This window comes from Ochotona princeps, chromosome 2 (assembly GCF_030435755.1).
Source record: "Ochotona princeps isolate mOchPri1 chromosome 2, mOchPri1.hap1, whole genome shotgun sequence".
Classification (NCBI taxonomy): domain Eukaryota; kingdom Metazoa; phylum Chordata; class Mammalia; order Lagomorpha; family Ochotonidae; genus Ochotona; species Ochotona princeps.
In genome coordinates, this window is record NC_080833.1 from 1686376 (window position 1) to 1712224 (window position 25849).

The 25849-nt window shown below is 62.7% G+C and overlaps 1 protein-coding gene across 1 annotated transcript in view; it reads right to left on the bottom strand.

The window, feature by feature from the left end:
* Nucleotides 1-1540: 1540 nt before the first annotated feature.
* The window catches only part of CEP104 (centrosomal protein 104), a 32081-nt gene continuing 7772 nt past the window's right edge, over nt 1541-25849 (bottom strand). Inside the window, exons 3-22 of the mRNA XM_004596091.2 lie at nt 25652-25825; nt 25243-25381; nt 25024-25086; nt 24722-24798; nt 22817-22985; nt 22173-22328; nt 20841-21065; nt 18704-18904; nt 17149-17316; nt 16454-16627; nt 13207-13383; nt 10667-10873; nt 10248-10355; nt 9103-9145; nt 8325-8391; nt 7350-7458; nt 5052-5190; nt 4856-4923; nt 2602-2692; nt 1541-2114 (exon numbers count right to left, since the gene is read on the bottom strand). Coding sequence (XP_004596148.2) covers nt 1999-2114; nt 2602-2692; nt 4856-4923; nt 5052-5190; nt 7350-7458; nt 8325-8391; nt 9103-9145; nt 10248-10355; nt 10667-10873; nt 13207-13383; nt 16454-16627; nt 17149-17316; nt 18704-18904; nt 20841-21065; nt 22173-22328; nt 22817-22985; nt 24722-24798; nt 25024-25086; nt 25243-25381; nt 25652-25825 — 2671 coding nt within the window. The 3' untranslated portion in view covers nt 1541-1998. The remainder of the gene's footprint in view (nt 2115-2601; nt 2693-4855; nt 4924-5051; nt 5191-7349; nt 7459-8324; nt 8392-9102; nt 9146-10247; nt 10356-10666; nt 10874-13206; nt 13384-16453; nt 16628-17148; nt 17317-18703; nt 18905-20840; nt 21066-22172; nt 22329-22816; nt 22986-24721; nt 24799-25023; nt 25087-25242; nt 25382-25651; nt 25826-25849) is intronic.

Sequence of the window (25849 nt, forward strand, 5' to 3'; positions counted from 1 at the left end):
CAAACAGCCAGAATCTGCAGTGGAATGCTGCATTTGTACTCACGAAAAGCAGGAGCCTTCGGTGATGGGTCCAAACGTCCCCGCTCTTTAAGAGTGGGAACTGGGAAGACACGAGCCTGGAGTCCCCCCAGACGCAGAGCCCTGCACACCCCTGACCCTGCGCAGGGTGCCGCCGGTCAAGCTGCAGCTCCCCTCCTCAGCTGGAACCAGCCGACAGCGACGTGGCCCCGAGGGAAGTCACCCACACCCATGCCATCTGGAAACTGTCTCTCAAGTATCATCTTGAAATAAAAATGGCCAAATGCTGAATGAGCCTTTTATTATATTAAGAAGTGCAGGGTAACTTAATCCTTTTGCCATAAAACAACAAAAATATATTAATTGGATATTTTAAAATTGTGGTACCTGAAGTAAACACAAATAGAAAAGTGTGCTGAAACATTAGAAACTTGCAGATTTTCACAAAAAGTTTTGACATTTTTTACTCTAATGCCAAATTTATATATACAATTATTTTAAATTAGTTTAATCATATCCCCAAATATGAAAGTAACACATATTAAATACCCACAACATATTCATGAATGGAAATCCAGTTATTATTTAGGGTCCTGAATGTAGCCATCTTTATCCGTGGGCGGCCCAGGGCCTCTCTTCCTCCTTTGTCCCTGACCCCGCCATGCTGGGTGCCCGGGTCCTTCCCGGGAGCCAGGCGCAGAAATGCCTCCACGCGTCTTCCCCTGCCACACACAGGCCGCCCTGGTGTCTGTCCTAAAGCCATGGCAGAGCGGGGCGTGAGCGGAGCATGCGTCCTGGGCCATCCCTGCCTCTTCTGAGAGGCCCTTCTCAGCACAGCCAGCACGCTGCTGCTCCCCGCACGCCTTCACGCTGCTCGGCCAGCGCGTGGCTGAATGCTTTTCTCTCGGCAGCTGGCAGCATTCTGAGCCGGCCACGCCAGATGTCAGATGACCGAGCTGGACGGTGGTGGCCCAGATGCCAGCTCAGCCAGCTGTCCAGGGGCACACTGCTGTTGGTTCTGGATTCCATTTGCTTGGCGAGAGGACATGAACGCCACCAACCTGCCATCTCCAACTGGCACTTTGCAGGCCTGCTCGTGGGAGGCTGGGAGGGTGTGGGCCTTGCTGACCGTGGGCACAAGGCAGTGTGCCTGCACAGGCCCAGCCCCTCCGAGCGGGGCCAAGCATCTAACTAAAGCTCCCGGGAGGAAGAGCAGCCTCCCTGTGGGCGCGACCTGCGAGGCCCGCTGAGGTGCTGTCCTCTGAACAGCTGCCAGGGCAGCAGGAACCTGAGCTGGCGACCTGCCTTGGCAGCAGCGTGGCATCCACCGTGGTGCAGGGTGGCCAGAGCGCGGCGCTCCCTGGCTGGCAACCAGGACTGGAGTTACAGAGCCCGTGTGGCCCTGTCTTTGGGAATTCACAAGTGCAGAGGATCTGGGGACCCCTGAGCAGAGGCATCCGCTGCACCCCCTGGGGGTGGACCATGGGTCCAGCCAGGGCCAGCTATCAGTAACTGCTGCTGCTTGGAAGTTTCCTTGTAGCTTTATTTGTGGTCAGGGGGACACACAGGTTCTGTGGCACTGAGGCCAGCTCCCCTGTGACAGGTGCCCTGGTAGATGGGCGCTCTCTGGCCTGCAGCCATGACCAGCCATGTCAGACCCTGCCCAAAGTCCCCTGCCCGCAAGAGGCTGGCTGTGACTTTTTCATGGAAGTCACACCAAGTGACCATTGGAGAGGACACTGCTGAGCAGCCCGAGTGGTCGGTCCTGGCCAGCTGGGGCAGCGAGCGCCTGAGGCTCAGGGGCAGTGTGGCGAGGCCCTCCCTGCTAGCTTGCTGGATCCACACGTGTCGTTGATGCTGCAGCCAGGGCTGGAGGGCACGGACTCCAGGATGCCAGGACAGGATGGTTTCAGGAGAAAAGGTTAAGCCTCAGGAGGCGCTCAGCCCCTCTGGGGACAAAGGGACAGAGCGGCTGCCAGGTCACCGCTTGGCGTGCTTCCTGTGGGAGCCCTTGCTCAGGCCTCCCTTTGGGGTGGGGATCTTGCTCCCGCCTCGCAGTCCCAAGGCACCGACCTTGGCCACGGTGGAGCCTTTACCTGCGGAAGACACAGAGGCTGGATCAGGGGCGGCTCTCATGCCTGGACCACCGTAAACCCCAGGACCGCAGGGGAATGACCAGAGCAGCCAGACACAGGGCAGGGCTGGGTGAAGGCCTGGTCCCACGGACAGCCCTTAGCACAGCGCTCAGCTCAGCCTGAAGCCCCCTGTGAGCCCCCGACACCCATGCGGCACTGCTGCAGAGTGGCACTCTGAGTGGGGGGCAACAGTCGGGGAGATGCTGGGTCTCCTTGCCAGGCCTCCTGAGAGGATGGCCTGTATGGGCACAGCAGGGCCTCGGCTCCCATAGATGTCACGTGTCTTGACGCTCAGAGCTGCAGTGCATCCTGGGATGGCCCTGCAGGTCTGGCTGGCCACAGTGTGGTGATGTGGCCAACTCTGGCCACACGGTCGGGCTGCTCCCTAAGGGGCAGGGGACACGAGGAGGTGGGGACGCGGAGCCCTGTGGGCTGGCGAGAGCCTCACCTGGCGGCAGGCCTGGGGCCTTGAGCAGCACGTGTGTCCTACGCAGGTTCATTGTGCAGCCAGCAGGGCCCATGAGGTGAGCTTTCCAGGCCTGAAACGGAAGAGGAGGCAGCATGCCAGGTGGCCCCTGGGAAGCGCCTGGGCATGCCCTTTAGGCTGGTGGGCCATCAGACACACTCAGGGAGCTCATGAACGATCCCCTGGCCAGCCTGCATCTTGGCTTCTCGCCACGCGGATGGCATCTCTGAGCTCCACCCTGGCACCCATGGAAAGGCACAGGTTAGGGTGCACAGCTGGTTGGTGGCACTGTGGGATAAGCCACCACCTGTGCTGCCACCTCCCCCGGGCTGCCAAGGGGTCTGGAGAAGCAGCAGCCAGGCTGAGGGACTCTGGAGACCCGGATGGAGTTCCAGGCACTGCTCTCGGGCTGCTCCAGCCGCGGCTGTGGGGCCGTCTGGGGAGAGGACCAGCAGATGGAAAATCTCCCTGTAACTGCCCTCCAAACAAGGAAATACACCTAAACAACGTAACAGAGAACGTAGGGCTGAATGCTGGCAAGGATGCACCAGGCCTGCGGCGGCCCTGTCCTCACCGCACACCGCTCTGTCCCCGCGTCACCTCGCACTGTTCCAGCTGTCACCCCCAGGCGCACACCCCTAAAGTGGGCGCTGCCCACACAGACTTGACTCTGACACTGAAGAACCGGGCCTTGATGTCTGTACCACCACCTCGGGGGAGCACAGTGCTCACCTGGCACCCACCACCTCCACCTGCTCACCCGGCACCCGCCACCTCCACCTGCTCACCCGGCACCCACCGCCTCCACCTGCTCACCCGGCACCCGCCGCCTCCCACCTGCTCACCCGGCACCCGCTGCCTCCACCTGCTCACCCGGCACCCGCCGCCTGCCGGTCCCACAGCATGGGGATCATAGCCTGCCTGTCCCACAGCACGGGGGATCGCGGCCTGCCTGTCCCACAGCACGGGGGATCGCGGCCTGCCTGTCCCACAGCACGGGGGATCGCGGCCTGCCTGTCCCACAGCACGGGGGATCGCGGCCTGCAGGTCCCACAGCACGGGGGACCGCGGCCTGCAGGTCCCACAGCACGGGGGACCGCGGCCTGCAGGTCCCACAGCACGGGGGATCGCGGCCTGCCTGTCCCACAGCACGGGGGATCGCGGCCTGCAGGTCCCACAGCACGGGGGATCGCGGCCTGCTGGTCCCACAGCGTGTGGGACAGAAGTGTGTGTGTCGCACAGTGCAGGGGACAGCAGGCACCTGTCCCACACCACAGACTGCAGAAAAGCTGAGGACTCCAGGCCTCTCCTCATGAAGAGAAATACCAGAAAACGAACAGGAGACCCACCCTGTACAAAGACACATCGGGGACCTGCCCTGTGGCTTTGCGATGTAAAGCTGTGGTTCTGTGTCCCACATGGGCAGCGGTTCAAGTCCTGCCTGCCCTGCTTCCCATCCAGCTCCCTGTCTGCGGCCTGGAAAGCAGTGGAGGACGGCCCAAAGCCTTAGGAACCTGCACCCACGTGAGACCGGAAGAAGCTCCTGGCTCCTGGCTTCAGGCCGGCTCAGTTTCGGGGAGTGAAGCAGCAGACAGAAGTTCTCTGCTTCCATCTCTCCATCCTTCCTTCCCCCCCTCTCTGAAACTCTGCCCTCAAAATAAAAATAAATGAGTGTTTCAGCAGAGAGCCATTCCCCACATGGGGATGGAGGTTTCCCTGTGGTGAGGGCTCGGCGGTCCTGGCACACTGACAGCTCAGGCAGATGCAGCCGGGCCCTGCTCTCCCAACGAGGGTCCTGTGGGCAGAGGGAGGCAGGACTGGCCGAGCTGTGACTGGGGCATGGGGGGTTCCCGCGGGCTACTCGGTGGTCTAGCTGAAGCTCTGCAGGCAGGGAGCTGATGGGGTGCTGTGGGGTGAGCAGGCTGCAGAGGCGTGCTAGGCCGGCCCACAGCTGCAGTAAGCCCCCCAAGGTGGGGACGAGGGTGCGAGCAGCCTCTCTGAGAGCGGCAGGGAAGTGGCTGAGCACACGGCCTCCAGGAGCAGGCCCCAGGGCTTGGCGGCTGCTGCCTGGCACGGAGGGCATCACTGACCAGCTGAGGCAGAGCTGTGCAGTCTGCCAGCCCCTCCTCTAGGCCTCCAGTGCCCAGGCAGCACAGTGCGTGGGCAAGAGGAGGTAGCGGGAGAGCTGCACCTGTTGGCGGCAGTGTCGGTCACCCGCTGCCCCTCACCCCCTCACCTCTTCTCCGGGCGTGAAGTTCTCATGGCACAGAGGGCACCGGTTTGCCAGCTTCTCTGACTTGGCGGCTGAAACGATCCCCAGGAGACAAGCGTTAGTGGCCTTGGGAAACCTGAGCGAGCAGGGGGAGGACACTGCCTGCTGCACACCAGCCCCCGGGGCAGCAGCGAGCCAGGCCCGGAGCCCGGGCACTCACGGTTGCACTGCTTCGTCTTTATGTGGCTGGGCAACTCCTCCTTCAGGACGGCCTCGCAGCAGCGGTAGCACTTGCCAAAGCCATCCCTTCTGTCACACTCTGTCAGCAGGTGCTCGGTCAGGCTGGAGATCTCCACTACCTGGTTAGCACAGTGCACGCTCAGGGGCTGTGTCCTGGCTGTCCGCGCACCTGCTCCTGGCACCAAAGGGCAGGACGACATGGCGGGGCCGTGGACGCAGCGGTGAGACCTGGGTACACATCTCACAGTGTGCTGAAGACCCTGCCTTCTCTTGATGTCACTGCAGTGTCGCACCAGGTCACCGCTCTGGGCGCAGAGGGGGACTGCGGGGGCTCAAAGGGGCAGAGCAGCTCAGCTCAGTGTTGGTCCTGGGTTCAAATCCCAACCAAATTCCATTTCCAAGACTGTGGGCAAGAGACTGTCTTTTGCACTGTCTGCCCCCAGCGGTGGCCAGAGCTCCCGCCCCCTCGGGCTCCAGGCCGCCCCACCCCCCGCCGGGCTCCAGGCCGCCCCCTGGTGTCCCTGTCTGAGCTCCAGGCACTGGTACATGCCCCAGGTAAATGAAAGAGGTTCCATTTCCTTCCTGGTTCTTTCTTTTCAGCTGGTGGCAGTCGATGAGGGTTGCAGAGGGGAGGAAGGCCCATGGCCTGGGGCAAGAGACGAAAACTTAGGACTGGAGACTAATTACTTAGACAAGACACAGAAAGCAGGAGCCATAAAAAAAGATTGGCAAGAGGGAGACACTGTAAGCTTCCATTCATCCACAGACCCCTGAGGACAACGGCCAAGAGGGAGGAGACAGTACGGGAGAGGGCCTGCCCTGGGCAGGGGGGGGCACTGCAGAGGGCCTGCCGTGGGCAGCAGGGGGGGACCCCGTGCAGAGGGCCTGCCGTGGGCAGCAGGGGGGGACCCCGTGCAGAGGGCCTGCCGTGGGCAGTGGCGGGGCACCCCGTGCAGAGGCCTGCCGTGGGCAGTAGGGGGGGATCCCGCGCAGAGGGCCTGCTTGGGCAGCAGCGGGGACTCCGTGCAGAGGGCCTGCCGTGGGCAGTGGCGGGGCACCCCGTGCAGAGGGCCTGCCGTGGGCAGTAGGGGGGCACCCCGCGCAGAGGGCCTGCCGTGGGCAGTAGGGGGGGATCCCGCGCAGAGGGCCTGCTTGGGCAGCAGCGGGGACCCCGTGCAGAGGGCCTGCCGTGGGCAGCAGGGGGGGACCCCGTGCAGAGGGCCTGCTGTGGGCAGCAGGGGGGCACCCCGTGCAGAGGCCTGCCGTGGGCAGTAGGGGGGGACCCCGTGCAGAGGGCCTGCTGTGGGCAGTGGCGGGGCACCCCGTGCAGAGGCCTGCTGTGGGTTGCAGCGGCAGGGACCCCGTGCACAGCCAGCACAGAGGCAGGGGAGCAGACGGCCATGTCCAGGGGTGGCTGGAGGCCCACAGCAGGTGGTGCTCATCCAGCCAGCCCACCATTGGAAATGATATGAGCACCCCAGGAGGTAGTGTGTGCCCTCGCACCTGGTTGGGCAGCGGGGGCGCTCCAGGCACCCTGAAACAGCACCATGGCAGGCTCTGCCTGTGGTAACATTGTTCATAACAGCACCAAACGATTCAACCAGGGCCTGGGCCGACCCGGGGCAGTGCCAGTCAGGGTGGCACAGGGATTCTGTGTCCTGGGAGGCCTTCTCCACACAACCACAGCAAGACAGGGTCTGGGCAGGCTACGGCAGCTTCCTCCGGCCAGTGGCTGGCCATCAATCCCCTCCCCTAGCAAGCTGTGCTCCCCTCCCCTCCCCCGCGAGCTGTGCTCCCCTCCCCTCCCCCGTGAGCTGTGCTCCCCTCCCCCCCCCGCGAGCTGTGCTCCCTTCCCCTCCCCCGCGAGCTGTGCTCCCCTCCCCCCCGCGAGCTGTGCTCCCTTCCCCTCCCCCGCGAGCTGTGCTCCCCTCCCCTCCCCCAGTGAGCTGTGCTCCCCTCCCCTCCCCCAGTGAGCTGTGCTCCCCTCCCCTCCCCCGCGAGCTGTGCTCCCCTCCCCCCGCGAGCTGTGCTCCCCTCCCCCCGCGAGCTGTGCTCCCTTCCCCTCCCCCGCGAGCTGTGCTCCCCTCCCCCCCGCGAGCTGTGCTCCCTTCCCCTCCCCCGCGAGCTGTGCTCCCCTCCCCTCCCCCGCGAGCTGTGCTCCCCTCCCCTCCCCAGCGAGCTGTGCTCCCCTCCCCCAGTGAGCTGTGCTCCCCTCCCCTCCCCCGCGAGCTGTGCTCCCCTCCCCTCCCCCGCGAGCTGTGCTCCCCCACGTCCTGACCTGTCGGCAGTGCTCACAGCGTGTCAGCATGAGGCAGTGTTTCCAGTAGTGCAGATCCAGGCCTTCCTCCGTGAACGCCTCGCTCCTCTCCCCGCAGAAAATGCAGAGACTGGAAGGGAACGGGGCGTGAGCCCAGGACGCCTCTCCGTCACCACCTCGGCCTGCTGCTTTGGGAGGCAGCTCTGTGGAGGCTGGGTGAGCACGGCCAGCTGTAAGAGTGACCCCAAGACTGACGCCACCATCCTGGACCCAGCGGCCACCTTGAAACTCACTGACCCAGTGCTCCTGTAAACCCCCTGAAGGCCCACTTGCCTAAGTGAGCTTGGTGACCTTCAGGTTTAAACTGCGCTCCACCAATGCCCTGAGGCAGTTACCCCTGCATCCACTCACAGCGCATCTGCCAAGCCCTGACTGGCACTGCCCACACCCACACCCACCTCGAGGCTAGGAAGGGGCCTCTGCCCTTTCTGCTCCTCTGTGCCTGCCCCATGCTACCTCCCCTGCTGAAATAAAGGCCTCTCGTGTGGCCTGCTTGCTGTCTGGCGTCTTGGAGAGGTCACCCAGTGGTGCTCAAGGGCACCAGCCAGAGCCCCCGGCTGTGAGTGGCGCCAGCACCACCCAGGACACGGCGCTTCAAGTCACAGCAAGTGCCAAGAGCAAGGCTTCCCCCGTGAATTCCTGGGATGTCTGTCATGGTCGCTGGACAGTAAAACATGACATTTTGTGCCTCTCACAGATGGTCTGTCTGTCAGGGACAAGGCAGGGCAGCTGTCCTGTCCTGACTTACACAGAGGCTGTCCTCCCAGCTCCCAGAGCTCCTCCCAGGGCTGGCTCACTGATGGGACCCTGCGACCCGGGAGCACACAGGCCCTCCCGAGCTCCCGGGTGTAGGGCCCTGGGAGTGCGGGACCAGCAGGCCTGCAGGTGACAGGGCCCTGGGAGTGCGGGACCGGCAGGCCTGCACACAGTACTTACTTGTCCAGGAAGTGTTCCTCCAAAGGGGCTGGAGCGGCTGGTGGGACTGCCCTCTTGTCCGGAACATCTGAGGAGACGATGGGAACAGGCTGGAGTGAGGATGGTGCCGGGGCCAACCCTCCAGCTCCTAGCTGGGAAAACACTGGGAAGTGGCCCCTGGCGCCACGTGGAGACCCAGAGAGCTCCAGGCTCCTGCCTCGGTTCTCAGGATGCCCTGCCTCGGCTCTCAGAATGCCCAGCCTTGACGCTCAGGATGCCCTGCCTCGGCTCTCAGAATGCCCAGCCTTGACTCTCAGGATGCCCTGCCTCGGCTCTCAGAATGCCCAGCCTTGGCTCTCAGGATGCCCTGCCTTGGCTCCCAGGATGCCCTGCCTCAGCTCTCAGAATGTCCAGCCTTGGCTCTCAGGATGCCCTGCTTCGGCTCTCAGGATGCCCTGCCTTGGTCTGAAGCAGCCCTGCCTCGGCTCCCGGGATGCCCTGCCTTGGTCTGAAGCAGCCCTGCCTCGGCTCCCGGGATGCCCTGCCTCGGCTCCCAGGATGCCCTGCCTTGGTCTGAAGCAGCCATTTGGGGCATGAGCCAGCGGCTGCATGATTCTCTCTCCTTTACTCTCTGTAACTCTGTTTTTCAAATAATCTTTAAAGAACAAACGAATGACTTTTGTAGAAATACTGTGGCAAGCGCCCCACTTTGGAACTGCTGTGCACGCTAAAGAGGGGGTGTTCTTCCCTGCATGCCGCGGGCACCGCTTCCCGTGGCCCCAGCCAGGCACTTACGCACCCTGGTGCGGTGGCTCCCCCATGGCGGCAGCAGAGCCCTCCTCCTAGGACACAGAAACAGAGCGGTCAGTGACAGGGGGCCGGGTGGCAGCCAGGCCTGCCAGGGGCGGGCTGTGGATTTGGCTTCAGATGCCCACGCACAGCGACAGAGGCGGAGCCATGCCTGCCTCCTCCCGGGCTCTCAGCTCTGCGGCCCGGCCCAGCAGGGCCCCGCAGTAGCACAGGTATGCATGCCGCAGACAGCACTGAGAGCTGGGGCTCTGACAGCACCGAGGCTGCCGGCCCGGGGCAGGGTGGCGATGCGAGTGCTGGCAGCAGGCAGCAGGCAGCAGGCACGTGGGTCAGGGCTGAGCCAGGACAGCCTGGGTTCCCCAGCAGAGGCCTTCAGTGGCCTGGTGCTGCGCCTCTGGGAACCGCAGCCAGGCCTGTGTACATGACCTGGCGGGTCAATGCAGACCCAGCATGTTTGCATGGGGCCTGCCCCTCCATCCTCCTCACTGGACGCTAGTGCTCCCACAGGCCCTTCCCACAAACCTTCAGTCATTCTCAAGCATTTCTTTCCTTGAAAGATGGCGTAAGCACACTTCCCACAAGGCTCCAGGCACGGCAACCTCAGCCCTGCAGGCCCAGAGCTTCCCTGGCTTGCGCCTGGAGCTGTTTCCCCTCACGGTTCTCTCTCCTGACAGCAAGCAGGTGAGCCTCTCACGGCAGAAGCAGGACCTTCAGCAGGGGCCTGTCTGTTCAAGCACCCCATCCCTGCGCCATCCCCGCCCCGTCCCCGTGCCATCCCGCACCGCACCGGGCCGGCACCGTCCCCGCACAGCGGAAGACTCCCAGGGGCCTGGGGGTAGGGTGGGCCATGGACAACAGCCACCAAACCCCCGGGGCAACCACAAACTCGACTGTCCCTCTAGGAGAGGACCCCGAGAGCCTCGCGGGCAGCTTGGTCCCTCCCCTCCATCAGCTCCTCCAGCTCCCCACCTCCGGGCTCAGCGCAGCCTGTGGAAGGGCGTGAGGGCTACGCAGCACCTAGCCCAGCAGCCAGCTCCAACTAGCCCTCCAGAGAGCGCCTCCACTTCCCCAAATGAGGCCAGAGGAGCCCAGGGGTCGCATACCGCCCTGCCCGTGAGCCCCTCCGGCTCCCACCTCGGCTTGTGGCTGGCTTACCTTCAGCGCTGCCAACTGCTCCTGTAAAGCTTTGATTTCTTCTTTCTTCTGTTTCTCTGCCGCTTCTGTCGCTGCTTTTTTTTGTGCCTGATAAGAAGATAATTTTCCCGTGAGGAAGGCTCGTGGGGGCATCCTTGGGAACTGCGACAGTCAGGGTGTATGAGCTCTCCTAAAGGACACAATATCCGCAGACACGAGGCTGGCACGAGGCTGCAACGGGCGCTCTGACCCCACAGGAGAGCCCGCAGCTCCCTCGGCTGGTGCCAGCTCCTTAAGGACAGGCAAGGAGCCAAGGAGCCTGAAGCCCGGCCGAGCTCAGTGCACCTGCGCCGCCCACGCCGGGCTCCTCAAGCAGCACACTGCAGAGACAGGGTGTGGCTCTGGGGATGTCAGCTCACCCGCAGCTCCGCGTCCGTGGGCCTGCCGTCCACCCTGGCGAAGCCCTCAAACAGAGTCTTGTAGAGCACGCTCCTGCGGGCGCTGCTGTCCTCGGCGGGCAGGTACTCCAGGACAGAGGCCGGGTGCCGCTGGTACAGCTCCAGCACGACCCTCACCGCCGCTTCCCGGACCTCGTACACTCTGTGCTCCAGGGCGCTCACCGAGAACTAGGCAGAGGGGAACTTCCTCTCAGCACAAAGCACAGGAGGCAACGCCTCTGGCCCCGGATCCCTCATGGGCGCAGGTTCAAGACCTGGCAACTCCACTTCTGATCCAGCTCCCTGTTAACGCACCTGGAGAGCAGTGGAGGACGGCGAGTCCTCAGGCCTCTGCGCCCATGAGGGAGACCCGGATGAAGCCCTGGCGCCAGCCCTGCCCAGTGCAAAGTGACCCGTGGAGAGAAGGCCCCTCTTTCTCCCTCCCAGAATCTCCACCTCTCAAGTAACTCAGGTTGTGTGTTTGCCGTGTGGCCTGCTTGGTGCACGCTCCAGCACCTCAAGGCAGGTGGCACCCTTCCACCAACTCCCCGTTAGGTGTTGGAAGTATTCCAAAACCACAGAAGAAACGGGACAGCCCTGAGAGGCACCCCGGAGGCAACAGAGCTGGCCACTACAGCTCTGGACGTGAACACCCTGTGGGCACGGTGTCCCCGTCGGGGAAGCCGGATCTTCTCGGAGGTGCCCAGTGTGCTGGGCCGCCCGTCAGCCCAGTGCACACGCACTGCTCAGGCTCCCTGCTTAACACTGCGCGGGGACTTCCGATGTTTGCAGGACAACAGACTTATAGACCTACAGTATATAAACAACATCAACTTTGTGTCTCGACACACTCCGTCAAGCTTAGGGCACGTGCGGCAGGCAGTGCGGCATAAGGGGCTGAGTGCTGCTTGGCTGCCACACTGCCCACGCAGGGGTCAGGGCTCAGTCCCCCCCACTGCCCACGCCGGGGTCAGGGCTCAGTCCCCCCCACTGCCCACACCGGAGTCAGGGCTCAGTCCATCCTGCTCCCCACTACCCACTGCCCACACCGGGGTCAGGGCTCAGTCCCCCCCACTGCCCACACCGGGGTCAGGGCTCAGTCCCTCCCACTGCCCACGCCGGGGTCAGGGCTCAGTCCCCCCCACTGCCCACACCGGAGTCAGGGCTCAGTCCATCCTGCTCCCCACTACCCACTGCCCACACTGGGGTCAGGGCTCAGTCCCTCCCACTGCCCACGCCGGGGTCAGGGCTCAGTCCCTCCCACTGCCCACACCGGGGTCAGGGCTCAGTCCCTTCCACTCCCCACTGCCCACGCCGGGGTCAGGGCTCAGTCCCTCCCACTGCCCACACTGGGGTCAGGGCTCAGTCCCCCCCACTGCCCACACCGGGGTCAGGGCTCAGTCCCTCCCACTGCCCATGCCGGGGTCAGGGCTCAGTCCCTCCCACTGCCCACACTGCAGTCAGGGCTCAGTCCCCCCCACTCCCCACTGCCCACACCGGGGTCAGGGCTCAGTCCCCTCCACTGCCCATGGGGCCTTGGGAGGCAGTGGATTTGGGCTGCTGCTACCACGTGTGTGATGCGGATGGAGTCTTGGCTCCTGCCCTCAGCCTGGCCTGGTGCTGGGCACTGAGGGCATGTGGAGAGTGAGCCAGTAGATGGAGGACCCGTCTCTGCCACTCTGCCTCTCAGATCCAGGAAGAACCGAGCCAGCCTTCCTCCCTCACCAGGGCGAAGCAGACCTTAGAAAGAGTAAAGGAGCCCTGCAGGCCGGCGCCTGGGGACCCTGGGACTCCTGCCTCCATGGAGGGGCACAACACCCACACAGAGTGCCGAGACCCCTGCCTGTGCTTCTGGACCCCACTTCCGGCTCCCACGTGCTCAGCCGGCAGCAGTTGGCCTAGCACCTGGATCCTACCGCCCACACGCCCTGATGTGAGCGGAGTTCCGGTCCTGGCTTCGGCCTGGCCCAGCCGTGGCTGTCTGAGGGAGTCTGGGGAGTGAGCTGGCAGATGGACAACCTCTCTGCCTTTCAAAGAAAATGAGCATTTAAAGAAAAATAACTTTGAAAGCTCTGCTCCTGCCTACAGCTCATCTGGGCATCCGTGGAGTAGCTGACCTGTCCGATGGGGGGCTGGCTGCCGTGGCTGCAGGCTGCCCCTTCAGTCCCATCTGTGTCCACCTGACCTGCCTGGCCCGCGACTCTCTGACAGGCAGCCACGGTTCCTCCACTGCCAGCTGATGCTGGCTGAGGCTGGCAGAGCCCAGGCAGCTGGGACAGCTCCTCCCACTTCCTGCGCTCTCAAACTGCACCCTGCTCAGACGACGCACCACCAGCACGAGTTTATTTTTTGCAGGTGTTTTTTGAACCCACTGTGGCCAAAGAGCTGGGCACACGGTGCTCCCACTAAGGGAACTCCAGTGCAGAGAGACCCTCCCCTGACCACTCTCCTGAACTCTCACCCACCCCCTGCAGGGCCGGGGTCCCTGAGCCGTGGGCACCGGCTCCCAGGGGCCTGCTCACCTTCATCACGCTGTCCACGGTGAAGCCGGAGCCCTCGGTGCCCAGGTCCCTCAGCAGCCGGGCCAGCAGGTCCATCTGACTCATGGCCAGGTGAGTGGAGGAGCTGGCTTTCAGCGGCTGCACCAAGTAAGACGGGATCATCTGCAGGGAGCTGACCTCCTTAAACAAGGCCAATTCCTGTGGGAAGCCGACACCTCTGCTCATTCACAGGCAAAGCTGGGAGGGATTCAGGGCAATTTCATCAAACTTGAAACTGAATAATGAAAGGAAAGCCAAGGGACAAGCAATGACAGGAGGCGCAGGAGTGGGGCTGCAGTGCTGCCACTCTGTCCCCTCAGGGCCCCGTGCATCCCGAGGGCAGCGCTCTGTCCTCCAGCCCAGCTTCCTGCTGGGGCCTGGGAGGCAGGGATCCAGCCCCACCCACACGGGGACCAGATGGAGTGGACAGCTCGTGGCTTTGGCCCAGCCCTGGCTACGGTGGCTATGGTGGCTATGGTGGGTACTCGGTAGAGTGAACCAGTGGCTGGAAGAACTCTATTCACTTGCCTTTCAAAGAAAGAAACAACAAAATCTGTAAGAATATTGGACAAATTGGTAAAATCATCAATCTATAAACTCACATTTCTTTATCTTTTTAATAAAATGAAGCCCCTTTTCATCCTAGTTTGCATTTATTTGAAGGCAGAGAGAGACATACATACAGATGATGGGCCCCTCCCCCAAGGCCTGCAGCAACCAGAGCTGCTGGTGGGGGCTGAGGCCAGGGACCAGTGGTCAGAGCTGCGGGTAGGGGCTGAGGCCAGCGGCCAGGGGCCAGAGTGGTGGGTGGGGGCTGAGGCCAGGGGCCAGGGGCCAGCAACCAGAGCTGCGGGTGGGGGCTGAGGCCAGGGGCCAGGGGCCAGAGTGGTGGGTGGGGGCTGAGGCCAGGGGCCAGGGGCCAGGGGTCAGAGCTGTGGGTGGGGGCTGAGGCCAGGGGCCAGGGGCCAGCAACCAGAGCTGCAGGTGGGGGCTGAGGCCAGGGGCCAGGGGCCAGCAACCAGAGCTGCGCGCAGGGACTGAGGCCAGGGGCCAGGGGCCAGAGCTGCAGGTGGGGGCTGAGGCCAGGGGCCAGGGGCCAGGGGCCAGAGCTGCGGGTGGCGGCTGAGGCCAGGGGCCAGGGGCCAGCAACCAGAGCTGCAGGTGGGGGCTGAGGCCAGGGGCCAGGGGCCAGAGCTGCGAGCAGAGACTGAGGCCAGGGGCCAGAGCTGTGGGTGAGGGCTGAAGCCAGGGGCCAGGGGCCAGGGGTCAGAGCTGCGGGTGGCGGCTGAGGCCAGGGGCCAGAGGTCAGAGCTGTGGGTGGCGGCTGAGGCCAGGGGCCAGCAACCAGAGCTGCAGGTGGGGGCTGAGGCCAGGGGCCAGGGGCCAGAGCTGCAGGTTGGGGCTGAGGCCAGGGGCCAGGGGCCAGAGCTGTGGGTGAGGGCTGAAGCCAGGGGCCAGGGGCCAGGGGTCAGAGCTGTGGGTGGGGGCTGAGGCCAGGGGCCAGAGCTGCAGGTGGGGGCTGAGGCCAGGGGCCAGCAACCAGAGCTGCAGGTTGGGGCTGAGGCCAGGGGCCAGGGGCCAGAGCTGCAGGTGGGGGCTGAGGCCAGGGGCCAGGGGCCTGGCCCTCCCGCAGGGGGCTGAGCTGTCACTGCTGCCGCCCAGGGAGCATGAGCACAGGAAGCTGGATGAGGAGTGGCCGCAGAGTGAACCTGCGCATTCCTACCCGGCACGGGCAGGTTCAATCAGCAATCTCACTGCGGCGCCAAATGCCCACCCCTGGACCCTGATACGTCCACCTGAAGTGCATCAGAAACAGTCAGGAGTGAGCATCGGAGGCGTAGGAACAAAAGCGAGGCCACTTGGAGAGCAACACAAGCTTCCCGGGGCCTTAGCTGAGTGAGCAGCGAGCTCTGCTCTCAGCAGGCCTCATCCCGCCCAAAGGTCTCTTCTCTAAACTCCTACATGGGAGCACAACTTCACTGCCACACTCCTCATTGTTTCAGCATTTATTCAAGGTCTTCCAAATGCACAGCAACGCGTTATTCCTGATACGGTGACCGGTGGGCCAAGCCAGAAGACCCTGGGACTGGCACCGTCTCTGCCCTAGCAGCAGGTGCACCGCACTCCAGCAGGAAGCATGCACCCAGCCTCCTCACCCCGTCACCAGCCAGCGCTCCAGCGACAGGCCCGGGGCGAGGGCGGCCTCACGCAGAGAGCTCTCCGGCGGCCCAGCACTCAGAAACCAGTGTGCCTCGGACAAATGCTGGAGGCTCGTGCACCCAAGATCTCTCTGTCTCTCCTCCCCTCCATAAATCTCCTCCCCAAAAAACACTTTTTAAAAGTACAGGAAGTGATAAAAGGATTCCATGCCCTACAGATGACGTGTACCAGAACTGAGCTGTGCCCATGAGGACTCTCAGTACTCAGTACTGCTCGGTTACTAGATGAGACTGCTCTATAGTGTTGTTTTCTCTGAAAAATTCTGCAAACCTTTCCTTCCTCAGACAGACAGACGGACTGACAATGCCTGTAGAGACTTTAGGAATTCAGATTTCCTCAAGCCCAACACGGCCTGAACTCCAGAACTCCTGCGGGGCTGGCACGGCCTGGGCATGGGCTGAGCCGCCTGTGGTGCTGGTACCCCACGGGAGTTGCCCCACCCCATGCAGCTCCCTGCTCCTCAGCCTCTCCCCGGGCAGACCTGGGTGCGGCTCCTGACTCCAGCCTGGTCCAGCCTCAGCTGTGCAGCAGCCTGGAGAGTGAACCAGTGGCAGAAGATCTCTCTAACTCAGTCTTTTGAATAAATACATATTAAAAAAAGGCAAGGTTACAAAGAGAGAGTGAGAGTGTGAGAATCCTCTGGGTGCCGGGTCACTGCCAGATGGCTGTAGCAGTGAGAGCTTGTGCAGGCTGGAGCCAGGAGCCTCATCTGGGTCTCCAACATGGGTGCAGGGCCTCACCACCTTTCGGCTGCTTTCCCAGGTGCATTAGCAGAGAGCTGGGTTCAAAGCAGAGGAGCCAGGACTTGAACTGATGCTCGATGGGATGCCGGCATCACAGGAGATGGCGTAGCCCACTGTACCACCACACCAGCGTGTGCATTTATTTAATTACAACATAGCTATGTGGTCAAAGACGAAATCCCCCTCGCAGGGTTATGGAAGGAGTGGATCAGGCTGCTGGACGGGGGTGTGTGAGCTACGGGGTCACACCTCGGGCACGTTCAGACCTGGATGAAGTTGCACGCTAGGACGCGGAGGCGGCCAGAAGAGTCTCCTGTCCGGGCAAGCAGGACAGGGACAGTCCTCTCCACACAGTGAGTGGTCTCCAGGCGGCCCAGCCGGTGTCTGGGAATGTACTGGGTGATGACCATCTTCAGCAGTTTCAAGGAAGCCTGGAAGACCTGAGAAAGAGGCATATGGGAATCCCTGAACGAAAACAAGATGTACCATTGGTGACAAATACTAGCACCACCTGGGCAGCCAGGCTGCCAACCGGAGACTGGAGAGGAGGCACCCTTACACCTGTGCCACCATGGACTCGGCTGATGCCCGCGGTCACAGCGCCCCACCCTGCCTGGTGCCGGAGCTCCTGTGCCGACATGGACAGTGCCGAAGCGGGGTGTCCACGCGTAAGGTCCCTTTGGGATTAGCCAGTTCAGCAGGAGCTCCTGGGTGCCTGCAGGTGCCTGCCCACCCCCCCAGCGGAAGCTGTGAGGCTGTGAGCAGTGCGCTGCCCCAGCTACCTCCGGTGCTGAGGACCGGCGGAAACTAACGCAGTTTAAGGTCAGAGAACCCCGGGCTGGGACGAAGCTCGGGGCAGCCACACCCCAACAGCATGAGGCGCGTCTCCTAGGAGTGCCTCAGCTCCCACTGCACTGGGGGCCTTGTCATGCTCCCCTGGGACCTCACCCCAGAGACTCACCGAGGTCACGATGTCCTTGATGGCTCTTCTAATGAGGAAGATGGACGCTCTGAGTGTGTTCTTCAGGTCCTCTTTGGGGGTCCCCACCGGCATCTCCATCATCCTTTTATACAGTGCGAGCAGCGCATCTTCCCTGTAGGACCACGTCTTGGAATAGGCCCCGGCGACCTACCAGGGGACAGGGCTCTGGTTTCGTCTCCAGCATTCGTGTCCACGACCCCCCAGCCAGCTCCGCGTCCTAGGCCGCCTGAATGACTTAGACAACCACAAAAACTAAGGAACCTTCAAACAGGAAGACCTCTCTACAGAACAAACACCTGCATTTAGGAGAAATACTTTCTCTGCTGTAGAGAGCATTGAAAATTTCACCCAGAGAAACATTTTCAGGTTGAGAATCAGGAGGTTCATTCTTTTTTTTTAATGTTTACCTGAGAAGAGGAGGAAGAGGAAGAGGAAGAGGAGGAGGAGGAGGAGGAGGAGGAGGAGGAGGAGGAGGAGGAAAGAGGGAAATCTCTTTTGGGAGCTCACTGCCCAAGTGCCCACAACGGCCGGGCCGGGCCGGAAGGCGAGCCGAGGACCTGGCCGAGGTTTGGCGGCAGGAGTGCAACCTGGGGGGACGGTGGATCCAGTGAGAGCTGTAGCCAAGCCCTGAGCCCAGGTCTTCCCCCCACAGCTCGCTCCTGCCAGCAGGCCCTCTCCTGCTCTGTGTCTGGCTCTTAGCGGACATGCATGTCTCATAGGAGCTCTGAGTACCAGCGTGTCATCTCACCTCTTAAACACTTAGCCCCAAGATCTGAACTCTGGGCCCCCACGCCAGTTCCTGCTGCTGCACGTGACCCACGAGTCCTGGGGGACCCCACGCCAGCTCCTGCTGCTGCACGTGACCCGTGAGTCCTGGGGGACCCTCACACCAGCTCCCACTGCTGCACGTGACCCACAAGTCCTGGAGGACCCCACGCCAGCTCCTGCTGCTGCTGCACGTGACCCACGAGTCCTGGGGGACCCCACGCCAGCTCCTGCTGCTGTACATGACCCACAAGTCCTGGGGGACCCCACGCCAGCTGCTGCTGCACGTGACCCACAAGTCCCAGGGGACCCCACGCCAGCTCCTGCTGCTGCATGTGACCCACGAGTCCCCGGGGACCCCACGCCAGCTCCCGCTGCTGCACGTGACCCACGAGTCCTGGGGAACCCCACGCCAGCTCCTGCTGCTGCATGTGACCTGTGAGTTCTGGGGGACCCCACGCCAGCTCCCGCTGCTGTACGTGACCCGTGAGTCCTGGGGGACCCTCACGCCAGCTCCCGTGACCCGTGAGTCCTGGGGGACCCCACGCCAGCTCCTGCTGCTGCACTGACCTGTGAGTCCTGGGGGACCCTCACGCCAGCTCCCGTGACCCGTGAGTCCTGGGGGACCCTCACACCAGCATCCACTGCTGCACATGACACGTGAGTCCTGGGGGACCCCACGCCAGCCCCCACTGCTGCACATGACCCGCGCATCCCCGGGGACCCCACGCTTGTGAAAAGCACAGGGGAACTCGTTCAAGTGCTTTACCAAGCTTTCCCCCAACACATCGATGGCAGAGCTGGCTTCTCTCAAGGCCTTCTCCGTCAAGGGCTCCGGCTCCCCAGAAGGGCCCGTCCTCGGCACAGCCTCACCAACACCTGGGTCGCCCGTCTCCGGTTGTCTCGGCGCCTCCCCTGGCTGCCGGTGAGCGGCTGGCAGAGGCCGTTCATCGTAGGGCAGGGTCTCCGCCTGCGAGAGAGCGGAATGGGGTTCTGGCGGCTGCCTGGGGGTGCCCTGCCCGCCCTGCTCAGGATGCTGTTGTGCTAAGCGCTGGCATGGTCACACAGCAGACACGCTGCAGGACAATGAAAACAGGGCTGTCTGCTCCTGCCCAGCCTCGCCAAGGATGCGACAGCAAAGCAGCGCTGTGCAGCCATGAAGGAGAGCTTATTTCAGCCTGTTTGTGACAATCTTCGGACAGTTTTCTGCTTAGGAAAGAGCCCCTCCCCTTAAGAAAATACACACGTTATTAGGTGGTCTCATCTTCACACGGTGCCTAGGGCGGACACTGCCACTACGCTGCCCTGCCACACTCCTGGGGCAGACCCTGCCACCACGGTGCCCTGCCACACACCTGGGGCAGACCCTGCCACCACGGTGCCCTGCCACACACCTGGGGCAGACCCTGCCACCATGCTGACCCACGCACACCTGGGGTGCTCCGGGCCTCAACCATGCCTGGGATCCACTAACAGCCCCCAGAGGCAGACAAAGGTGCACACCGCCTGGCCACTGGTACATCCTTGGCCCTTAAGCACAAGAGAATGGACGGGGGAAGACAGTGTGTGTGGGAAGGAGGTCTGGCTCCAGACGCCGTCCTCAGGCAGGGTCCTGGTGACTCTGCTGTGTACAGACAAGGACACTGTCCTCCCTGCTCCTGAGGGGGGCGCCAGTGAGCATGAGCAGGCCTGAGTGTTGCTCACTCCCAGCGTCCTCACGGCTGTGAAATACTTCCAGACGACAAAGCATGACCACAGTGACCAGAGGCTGAAGTCATGCAGATAGCCTGGTGGGCAGTGACCCCAGGGACAACGCGGGGACGGACATGGTTGTGAGAGGCCCTCCCGGCTCCACAGCAGGTACTGGTCTGGGTGTGGCTGGTATCCTCTCTCTGCCCCTGTATGGCCCCCAGGCTCAGTCCCATTGGGCTGGCAGGGTCCCTGGGGCAGGTGCAGCCAGCTGCTCAGCACAGGCCTGTGGCTGCAGGGGACCCGGGGTAGGTGTGGCCAGCTGTTCAGTATAGGCCTATGGCCATAGTGGGGATCCCGGGGCAGCCCGGCCAGCTGCTCAGGGTAAGCCTAAGGCCACTGCAGGACCCTGGGGCAGGTGAGCCGGCTGCTCAGCATAGGCCTGTGGCTGCTGCGGGGGCCCGGGGAAGCCTGGCCAGTTGCTCGGCACAGGCCTGTGGCCACCACGGCAGAGGTGCTCACCCAAGGGCACAGATGCCCATGTGTGGTGGCATCTGGTCTGACTCTGGGTGTCTGTGAGGACTGAGGTGCCCTGATCACTGCTGGATGTGGGCAGTGACCAAGGCTGAGCTACTCAGGGTAAATTTGAGCATGTCTGTTGAGAGTGGAGCCTGCAATCCCTGCGCGGGGGGAGCAGGGTGGGAGGTTGGGTGGAGTGCTAGAAGACACCAGTGGGAAGCGATCCCCAAAGCCACCTGACCCTGAGACTGCCTGGTCCCGCAGACACGAACACCCCAGCTCCCCAGACCGGCAGTCACCCACAGTGCTCTTGGAGCCTGGTGCTCTGTCACTGGTTCTACAGGGTGCAGGGGCGTGGTGGGAGTGCTCACCGTGCACAGCCCTGTCTGTGACTGAGGTGGCCCCTCAAGTACCAGGCACTGTGACCGTAGTGGCCCCTCAAGTACCAGGCACCCTAGTCTCTTTGGCTCCTGGGACAATGCTGCAAGCAACCAGATGTGTAAAACCACAGGCTGACAGCGGACACAGGAAGGCTGGGCGTGCTGGGCCAGGGCAGTGGGCACTGTGGACATCCATGCCTTGCCTCGCTCTGGCAGAGCAGGCCAGGACCAGGCCCTGCCTGTGTCTCTGTGTACCCGAGCCATACCTGGCCCTCCCAGCAGGCACCTGCCACCTCCACGCAGACCAGCTTTACTTACATTGCTTCTGGCAGGAGGCCTCGTGGCTGGCGGTAACTGGGCCACTGCAGGATGCTGTGGGGAAGCGGGGGCAGAATACGCTGGCTTTTCCTGTAGGTAAGGCTCTGCGAAGTGGCTTTCCAGCACTCTCTCCTCTGGCTGGGGTAGTGAGGGCACTGGTTTCTGGTGGCGGGGACTGCCCAAACGAACTAGGGGCTGGACAGGCAAATCCAAAGGTCTTCGCATCTAGAGGACAGAGAGGGCATGTGGTTCCCAACGTGCCAAGCATGCCAGGCATGCCTGACTTAGCCACCAGTGACAGACACCTGGCACTTAGAAATGCCGTGGAAGTGGACAGGCTTTAGCCCAGTGGAAAACCTGTACAGAGAATGACTCAAGTCCTGTTTAGCCACACCGCTGCCCTCAGCTGTCTCTCCACGTCTCATGTGGGCAAGTGCACCTGTGTCCCTGAAAGCAGGGTATGCACGAGCCTGCAGGTACCAGTCACTACAGGGCACAGCAATATGTCCACACAAGTGCCCATGGAGGGCAGGCCAGCTGGCAGGAAGCTGTGGGCTGGAGGCAAACAGCCAGTGGTAAACCCAGCACCGTGAGACCCTGTGCCTGTAGAGTCCCAACAGCAACCTAGGCAAATGGAGCCAGCAGCCACGATTCCCGGGCATGGTGGCCTTGATCCCTGGGCACGGCGGCCACGATCCCTGGGCACGGCGGCCACGTTCCCTGGGCACGGTGGCCACGATTTCTGGCACGGTGGCCACGATTCCCTGGCACGGTGGCCACGATTCCTGGGCATGGCAGGCCAAGCCTGCACACCGATGGTCTCGCTGTTGTAGTCCAATGGGACAACCGAAGCCCAGGGCTGGGGAGCTGCCTTGGCTAATGCAGTGACAGCCAAGGCGTGCATGTGGCCGGGGCAGCTCAGCTCCAGGCCCAAGCTTTCCTCACCAACGTGTGGCACAGGCCTCACCTCCCAGCTCTGTTGAGTGGGGTTGGTGCCACCTGCCTGTAGGAGTTTCCAAGACGCGAAAGCTCAGGACGCAGAACCTGTCAGGATCAGGCCTGTCTCAGGCAGGGGGGACGACGAAGCTAACTAGAGTTGGGAGATGGGAGGGTGGGGAAGGGACTCCTGCGAAGGGGCTGGAGCCGCCGTGTTTCTGACTCTGACCTCCCCACTCCCCAGCTCTGCTGTGCATCCTGAGGACGGCTCAAGAGCTGCTGCCCGCTGTGACTGTCGCCCGTGTGTGACCAGCCTTTGCGCTACGCTCAGGGCCCGCAGGCAGAAGGCCTCCCCGGCTCGCTGTGCCCAGGCCCTGCCCGAGGCCATGTGCCCACCAGCTCGGCGTCCAGCAGGCTGTGCAGCTGCAGCTGCTCGTACGCCTCTGCGCGGTACTGCTCCATCTGCTGCTTCTTCTCCTTGGCCAGGTCGTAGTCCTCCTTCTCCACAGCACAGCGCTTCTCCACCTCGTACCGCCCGAGCCGTTCGCCCACCTGAGGCACAGATGGGACTCCGTGTTTCCCACGGGGATCCTCTCACAAGGGCAAGAAAACCGTAGCGAGTAACACCTGAGGGCCTGGGGCCGTTGCTGTGTGGCCCAGAGGCAGGGGCACAGTGCAGGGTGGGGGAGGCACAGCCTGGCCACCTCTCACACAGGCTGCCCCGCGTGGGGTGGCACCCGTGGACCAGTGAGTTCTGAGGGTGGTCCGTCCTCCCAGCTCTGAGAGCGAGGCCCCTGCTTCCCCTGCGGCGGACTCCACCAAGACGCCGAGCTCACACGAACACCACAGCTTGTGGGAAACCTTCCTTGGTTTCCACACACAGAAATCCTGCACGGGCATGACAGGGCTGTCTCCCCCCACTGCACCTTCTGCAGGTCGGCCACGGCCTGTCTCCCCACTGCACCTTCTGCAGGTGGGCCACGGCCTGTCTCCCCACTGCACCTTCTGCAGGTCGGCCACGGCCTGTCTCCCCACTGCACCTTCTGCAGGTCGGCCATGGCCTGCTTCAGCTTCTTGGCATGATCGTAGCGCTCCTGCTGCACTGCCTCCCTCTTCCGCTCATCTAACTTGCGGATAATCTGTGCGACTTCGGGATCCTGGTACATGTCGAAAGCTAAGTCGTCTAGTGGAGAGATGTAGTCTGATTTCCTAGAAAGCAATGGATATCCTAGAGCTAGTGCAAGCCACGAGGTGGCACGCAGCAGGGAGCCCCAGGGCTTGGTGCTGGAGACAGTCCCTGCTCCCCAACAGGTCAGCGACGGGTTTCAGGGTGCCGGCTGCTGGGCCTTGCCTACGAAGGACGAGCTTTTGTCCCGACACCCACGTCCTGGGGTTCGCCAGGCATGCACAGCGCAGGCACCTGGCCAGGCCCTGCTGGTAGGCACTTGGGATCTGAACGAAATGAGCGCACACCACTTGCAAGACAGGAGGTGGGGGGGACACAAGGATGACCCAGCTCCTGGCCCAAGGGGCGACGTGCTGGGCTCAGGCTCTGCTCCAGCCCCAAACTACCTCTGCCAAACATGACAGGCAGAGAGCCACCACGACCGGGTTTCCACGCAAAGGATTAAGTGGTAGGCTAACAATGATTGTGCCCTCAGAAAAATAATTCCATGCGTAAATAATCTTTTCAGTTAACTAAATAACTTTTAAAATAAGAGATTAGGGGCCTGCATAATAGCTCAACTGGCTAACCTGTTGCCTGAAAGTGCCAGCTTCCCACATGAGCACTGGTTTGTGTCCTGGAGTACCCTTCCCATCAGCTCTCTGCTTACATCCTGGGAAAGCAGTGGAGGACGGCCCAAAGCCTTGGACCTGCACCTGCGTGGGAGACCGGCAGCTCTTCGCTCCTGGCGAGCTGCACTGTTGCAGTCACTTGGGGAGTGAGCCAGCGCACAGAACCTTCTGTCTCTCCTTTTCTTTAAGTCTGCTCCTCTAATAAAAATAATCTTTAGAGAAGACAAAGAGATCTTGCATTTTCTGGTTTGCTCAAGCACCAGCAACAGCTGGGACTGCGACAGGTGGAAGCTGGGAGTCGGGGAGGCCATTGCGAACCTCCTGTGCGCAGCAGGGACCCCAGCCCTCGGGCCGTCCGTCACTTGCTGTCTCCCAGGAGGCAAGGCTGACAGAGGCTGGAGCGGAGGCCAAGACAGGACTCAACCCTACACCCCTAAGGGAGGATGCCCCTAGTGCTGATCCACCACTCCACCCCAACGCCCCCTCCACCACCTTCCCCAATGCCCCCTCCAGCCACCCCAACGCCCTCCACCACCTCACTCCAATGCCCCCTCCACCACCTCAATGCCCCCTGCACCACCTTCCCCAACGCCCCCTCACCACCTCACCCCAACGCCCTCCACCACCTCAATGCCCCCTCCACCCCCTCACCCCAACACCCCCTCACCACCTCACCCCAATGCCCCCTCCACCACGTCACCCCTACACCCCTCCAGCCCTTCACCCCAACTCCCCCTCCCCCTCACCAATGCCCCCTCCACCACCTTCCCCAACGCCCCCTCCACCACCTCACCCCAATGCCCCCTCCACCCCCTCACCCATATGCCCCTCCAGCCCCCTCATCCCAATGCGCCCCACCACCTCATCCCAATGCCCCCTCACTACCTCACTCCAACACCCCCTCCAGCCCCCTCACCCATACGCCCCTCCACCACCTCACCCCAATGCCCCTCTAACTGCTCATCTCTGATTCAGTATCACCTCTGATCTTCAAGTTCTAGAACAGGGTGGGCTTCAGGCTCCTGAGAGTTTAACATCACAACAGCACAGCTAGTCTAAGCACTCCAGCTCCACAAAGTGTAAGAGGCTTCAAGTGCTGAAGCCACTGGAGGTGCTGGGCACCGAGGATGCCAGGCGGCAGGTCTTACCCGGCGTAGGTCCCTTCCAGGGCTGGGTCCTCTGAGCCGTGCCCGAGGTAGTGGTCGAGGAGCTTCTCTCTGGAAGACTTGGGGAGCAAACACCTGCTTAGCATCTCCGAGCAAAGCAGAAACAGATGTGTCTCATGCACACGCGCAGGCCCACGTCTAGGAGGGACGCCTCCCCTGCCCAGGCCCAGGCCCAGGGCAACACACCAGAGCTCGTTGGGGACCGACACTTGGCCCTGAAACAGTCACTCCCTCCTCCCCCTTGTCAGAGACGCCTTCTCCCTGAGGACAGCCCCCAGACTCACGGCAGTGCTGTCCTCGCAGAACTCCACGGGCTCTCCAATGATGTTGACCGCGACCAGAGCGACCTGGCCAGACAAGTCAGCAGGAAAGGGTGAGACGGAGCGCTCGTCCCAGCCCCGCCAGCCAGGCCCTAGGCTCAGCTCCGCGGGGCGCCATCGGAGACGCCTGCGCACTCAGGGCTGGCCGAGCGCAGCCCCCGGGGCGGGACGCACGGCTCTTACCTGGTTGTACACGTTGTACTTGTTCACGTGGTTCTGGTGGAAAATGAGCTTCAGAAACCTCCCCACTGCATCAACGTGCACCGACTTGAGCTCCCGGGCTCTGCACCCCGTCTTCTCATTGTCGCAGAGGGAGACGTAGCTGAGGGAGACGCGACGGGAGAGTAACTGCCCGCTCCCGCCCCAGCGGAGGCTCACGGGAACGCCACGTGCAGAATGCAACCGCACAACAGCCCCACTCCTGCAGGGGCCCGAAGAGGCGTGCCCCCGCCCACGGCGGCCCCGCGGCACAGCCAGAAATCCCGCCGCCGTGAGCCGAGCGGGAGGAATGTGGGAGCAGCGCGGAGCCCGCAGTCAGAGCTCTGAGAGAGCCCAGCGGGAGGCGAGCCGGGAACCGTAGCAGCCGTCTTACCCAAGTCTCCGAAAGCGCTCTGCTTGGTGCGGCACGAAGTACTCGGGCAGGCGCTCACTGATGTAGAACTCGATCTTGCTCGCGATCATGTACTGGTGAGCCAGCAGCTGCAGCTTCCGGATCCGGCACCGCTCCACCATCTGAAGGACGATTTCTTGTGGAAACTGGCAAAACCTGAGGACCACAGCTGTTCTGACC